At 41.5% G+C, this 6,000-nt stretch overlaps 1 protein-coding gene across 1 annotated transcript in view; it reads left to right on the forward strand.

Annotated features, from left to right (window-relative positions):
• Positions 1-5,082, forward strand: part of LOC130906329 (gastrula zinc finger protein XlCGF57.1-like) — a 91,770-nt gene extending 86,688 nt beyond the window's left edge. The window contains exons 6-7 of the mRNA XM_057820545.1: positions 4,688-4,749; positions 5,043-5,082. Coding sequence (XP_057676528.1) covers positions 4,688-4,749; positions 5,043-5,067 — 87 coding nt within the window. The 3' untranslated portion in view covers positions 5,068-5,082. The remainder of the gene's footprint in view (positions 1-4,687; positions 4,750-5,042) is intronic.
• The last annotated feature ends 918 nt before the right edge of the window (positions 5,083-6,000 follow it).

The following is a 6,000-nucleotide window of genomic DNA, read 5'->3' on the forward strand; positions in this document are numbered from 1 at the left end:
TAGGACTAGCATACTGTAACTTGACACAATTTTAAATGGGTACATGGACTAGCTGGCACTAACCCTTTGTCATTTATTTCATTTAAAATGTAGCTACCGGTGGATAACAATTGCCAGTATACCGAGCAAGTAACATTTTTCATCCCTACTTACTTGCTCTGCGCTTGTCTGGGGAACTTCCACCAGCTTATCATTACCCCCTCTCTCTTCTTTTCTCTCTCCCTGCAACGGCTGCACGTCAGAGCGGCTGCCGCTCCGACTCTCACCATCGACGAGGGCTGTGCAGTTGCTACCCGACGTGGCCGTTGCAGCCAGACTGCTGCTTGCGAAAATATTTGTCAACTTATGACATTTTGTTGCTTCGCTCTCCAGTTTCTTTAAATTTTTCTCCCTAACCTTCTCCGCGCCACCCTTTTCTTTTTTTTGCCACCTCCATCCATATTGTGCATTAACGCTCGTCGCTATTTTGCTTCCACAAGGAACCAATAAAGGCTACTCTGTGCTTTCTTCGTTCTTCTATCAGATTGGCGGTGAACAGCCAGGCGCATACATTGCTGCCACCTGTCGAATTGGATGCGAACTGTAGACTGTAGATAATCAGAGGATGGGGGGATAAAAACAGTGATGTATATTGAATATAATATAATGAATCCTCCAGAAGCCACAGATTACCAGTCCGCCCCTGCCGTGAAGTGTTCTGGAATTTGTGAGGGGTAGCGTGCTCTTCCAAACATTAAAAAATATGATGAGAATTGGGTAGTCAATTGCTTTTTGGTCCGCAGCCCAAACATTACTGCATCCAGGTACGGGTCCCACAATTCCGGTTTCTTTCCCACTAGTTTTCCAAGAGCTCTGAAGTATTTAACACATTGAATTTGTATTACCTGAAATGCTGTCATTTATTGTGCCAGTATTGAAGATGATATCGGTCATGCTACTCTTTTTCCTGACCTTTGAATGGTCCCATTCATCCTCTCGACCAAGCCATTTGTTTGAGGGTGATATGGCGCACAAAGGCTTCGCCGAATTCCCAGCTTGTCACACACCCCTTTGTTTATCTGTAAACAAGAAAAACCACACAAGTCCCAGACATTGAAATATAGTTAGGAAAAACATTGTTTTCGAGCATAAGGGGGGTTTACAATTGCAAAGATTTCTACAGAGCATATTTTTCAAACACTGACACGTTTAAAGCAATGAAATGTAGAATAATAATACATTGAAGCAGTGACCATTAATACAATTGAAATCACACAGTTGTATTCTTTTCAAGGATTTCATACTTACCGAATTCACAAATTCAGATCCTTGATCTGTTAGGATCCTTTTAGGAACCTCAAACTGGTAGACAACGTTTAATATGCACTTTGTTACCTCAGTAGCAGTTTTAGTTTTCAGGGCATAGGCCTGTGTCCAAAAAAACAAAAAAAGAAACAAAAAAAAAACCAAAACAAAAAAACACTGGTTCAAAATTCGCTACAGGTGAACAAGATTTGATTATTGAGATGCCTCATGGTAAGGGAAATTATGAATTGGATTAAAAAAAATTGATAATGGGATGCTCACCTACAATTGCATGGAATACTGCATTTTAAATCAAGGAAAAAGACCTGTAGCTACTAAAATGACTTACACTTACTTTGGGCAAGGTAACCGAAATAAATAAATATGTGGAAACACGGGCTAAGCAAACATCTACCCAACACAAATTTATTCTGCATAATCTTACACAATATTCATCATCAATCCATCTATACATTTGTTCACCCATCTACCCTCCAATTAAGCACTGCTCAGTGCTTATCCATCACCATCTGTGTGGGTGGTGCTGAAGCCCATACGATTCTGCTTTGGCAGAGGTGCGGTGCGAATATACCCTATACAGGTCAACAGTCCATAAAAAGACACACATCATTCACACATACACACAGGATATAAGATAATTGAGCTTTTTAAAATATAACACTCTTCAGTTAACTTGATTTTTATTAATGGTTTTTTTTTACACAGTAAAATGTACATTAATTGAAAAGTTAATTTCTACTGAGGATTTATAACATAATTGTTGTGATCAAGAGCTTGGTTTGCGGTGAAGGATTTTATGAAATGCTTAATTTGTCAATCACCAACTCCAAATTGACCTTGACTGACATGACTGGGCAAGCCCTGAATAAGCTGCAGTTTATGGGAGAGGGGCCACCTATTGGTACAGGTTTGGCACCTGTTATTGTGTTCAGATCGTATATTTTAACTAGGTTGAAACTGACCCTGACATCACAAATGTTATCATTTTCACCAGGGCATTTTATAAAGAAAACACAAATCCAAATGTAAAAACATTTAATTGATGTTACTGATAATGTCAGTCTCAACACGATAACAAAAAATATATAGTGCTTACTTCTAAATTATTTAAAACAGCAAATGGATCTGTAGCGACCCAAACACAAGACAAAGGTTAAAATCTGTGAGACGTTGTAGAAAATAGCACTTACCTTGCAGAACATAATTTAAGACCTTTCGGCCGATAGCGCATCTCTCTGTCCTCGGAGTGCCATCCAAATACAAACCTTTGGATTTGTAATTCAGAATTTGTTTGTAAAGACTGGGGTCCATCTGGAGATAATAAAGTGGTGAGGCGGAAAATGTTAGGCAAACATGTCACATATATAGCGAACATGTAAAAAAAAAAAAAAAAACTTAAGTAATGTCTATCAATTTGTTCAACATACATTTCGAATATAAAACGAAAATGTACAGAAAATAAATACTTAACTAATGTATGTTATATATACATATTATTATTATTATCCTAACTTGGCTAAAAATGTAGGGTTACTGACAGAAATCAGAAAACTTACGGCAATCTTGTTTTTCTTCGTCGCTATCAGAAAATGGCTGCAAACTTGTTTTTCTACGTCACTATCTGAAAATGGTCAACTTTAAGTGCAAAACAGTTTAATTGACAGGGGGCGTGTCCATTCCATGTTTAATCGACAGGGGGCGTGTCCAATAGAAAAACTGTTGGTACGAGTGACGTGTGCGTGCTCCCGTCAAGGGAGGACGTTTCACGCGGGGCGGCTATTTTTCGGCACAACACCGGTCCCGTCCCGTGCAAAAACCTCCAGTCATACTCCAGTTGATGTTACGATGAGGCGTCGGGTACCCAAAATCGGCACCGGCCCGAATACAAACCAACATTTGGGCAGCTGAGCGTCATCATTGTCACGATTGTAAAATGAAACTTGATCGGCGGTTCGACAACGGGCCGCTGTGTGCAGAAAAATAGCCGCCCCGCGTGGAATGTCCCCCCTGACGGGAGCGTTTATTTATAACGCTTTATTGAAGTGAAAACATCAAATGTTTTCATGGACGCATTACAGTAATGGATTTACGACTGTAAAATCAGTTTTAAATAAAAAATTAAATTACACAAAATATTAGTACTGTATTTTAGTAACAAATCGTGGAGTGGGCCACATAACCATCTTTGAACAGAAATATATTAGTCTACAGGTTTTCACGACCATATCCCAAAGACAATCACACAGGTATGACATTTATTAGTTCGAGCAGGGTAAAATAATACATATTCACAGTACAAGATTTATTAGTTTAAGCAGAGCAAAATAATACACATTCACGGTACAAGAAAGTCATTTCCGTGTGGGCGTTCCCGTCGGGGGGGACATTTCACCCGGGGCGGCTATTTTTCGGCACAACAACCGTGGCAACGAGCTTCGTAGTCTCCGTCTGATGATGTCTGCGATTGTGTTGGCATCACGACTATTGATGTTTTCGCCGCTGTCTGACGGCTGTCGACACAAACGCATCATGGACCGAGATAAACAAACCGTGCTGCTTCAGAGATTTGCCCTTTTAACAATGGGCACACAGTAACTACTAAAATGACTGTTTATCTTCTCTGTTACTGCAACCAACCGCCACACATGCCTTCACCATTTTGATTAATCAATGTTAACTATTGTCAGGAAGGTTTTGGGGTTCGTTTACTCGGCGGTGATTCCTTAGACAAGCAGAAAAGCACGCAGTAATAGGAGGAATGTACGGAGCGGTAATATATAAACACAATGAGCTGACGGACAATATGGCGCCTCAAGTCAGGGGGGCGGAGTTGTGACGTCACGTGATTGGGATCTATTAGAACACATAAACCACCATGAAGCTTTGAACCAATTGGCTACAAAGCTTCATTGCTTTAAGAATAGGCTGTATTGGCTGAGTGAAATTGTGTTGGTTCGTTCCACTCAAATGGATCTGTATGAACTCTGCTTTATAATATACATACGTTGCTAGTTAGTACCAAAAAAAAAGTGCTACTCACGGTTTCCAGTCATTTTTTAGTAGTCTTTTTTCCCCCCGTGGCGCAGTGATATTAATACGGCGGAGTCGTATCTTCATTGTGTGAAGCTATTTTGGGTCACGTGCACCAATAGGAGACGTGGAATGTTGCTATGGGTTCCTAAAACAAACAACGTGGCGGCGACCGTGTCAAGCTACGACACGAGCGAAGATGAACAAAAGATAAGAAAACCGCATTCGAAATTTAGTCAAAAGGCATCGAAACAATGCTATATGCATCTCACATCAGTCCAAGGGTGAAAAAGGGCAGAAATTTGGCCAAAACTTGCAGAGCGGTTGAGTCAGACAATGGCTTTCTCTCCAGGCTCCGTCGAAGGATCTTGCTGAAAATGCGTCGGCTGGGATTTTTAACGACATTGACTACAGGTAAGCCACACTCACGCCTTTACTACAAGGTTAATTGTTATTAACTTATACTCACAAAATTCTTATTTAAACTAGTGTTGTATTGATACCATTTTTGGCCCAGATATCAATACCACTTTGTTTTAAAATTTATATAGTTTATAGAAAGTGAATCCAGTAGAACTTTTTATTACATACCTGTTATGGGTGACAAAAACATCAAGCTGTAGTCATAAAAAGCCCTGATACTGACGTGGCAGTGATTGCTGTAAGTCTACAGAAAGATTTACAGTCCAGATTGCATTTTTTCACAGGAGGAGGCAACAGAACAAGGACTGACATCTCTAAGGTCTCCGCAGCTCTTGGCACTAGTGTGTGCTCAGCACTCACTGGCATCCATACATTCACAGGTTGTGACTCTGCTTGTGCCTTTCATGGCAAAGGCAAAAAAAAAAAGTTTTCTGTTGCATGTCATAAAAAAGAATACCTGACTGGGCTTGCAAAGCTTGGCAGCAGTTTTAAACTTGGCCTACAAACATTTAACACGTTGTGTAAATATGTGTGCCACCTGTATGGCCAGTCATCTGCCAAAAGTGATGCAGGATGCAGATCTATCTGTATGGCCTCGTCAGTCTTGCCAGATCATTCTATTCCCCCAACAACTGATGCTATGTACCAACATTGCTGGACAGCAAACTATCAAGCAGCAATTATGAAACATTGTCTGGCAGGTAGAATGTGTGCCCCTTCACCCATTGGGAATGGGTGGGACATTGAGGATGGGCAGTTGGCAGTGACATGGATGACTAAAAATCCTGCCCCTGATTCTGTTTTGCAAGTAGTCAACTGTAGTTGAAAGGCAACCAATTGTGACACGGGAAGATGCTCTTGTATGTCTGCAAACCTTTCCAGTATTGATTATGCTTCCTGGACGCCTCCCCGGAGAGGTGTTCTGGGCATGTCCCACCGGCGGGAGGCCCCAGGGCCGACCCGGGGCACGCTGGAGAGACTGTCTCTCGGCTGGCCTGGGAACGCCTGGGGATCCCGCCGGAGGAGCTGGTTGAAGTGGCTGGGGAGAGGGAAGTCTGGGCTTCCCTGTCAAAGCTGCTGCCCCCGCGACCCGACCCTGGAGCAAGTGGAAGATAATGGATGGATGGATGGATGGATGGATGGATGGATGGTGTTTGTAATTGTAATGAGTGAGTAGCTTATATAGTACCTCAAGTAGTCTATTCTTGTTCGTCGTGCTTTGTCATAGTTTGACAACAGATC

Source organism: Corythoichthys intestinalis, chromosome 18 (genome assembly GCF_030265065.1).
Source record: "Corythoichthys intestinalis isolate RoL2023-P3 chromosome 18, ASM3026506v1, whole genome shotgun sequence".
Taxonomy (NCBI): domain Eukaryota; kingdom Metazoa; phylum Chordata; class Actinopteri; order Syngnathiformes; family Syngnathidae; genus Corythoichthys; species Corythoichthys intestinalis.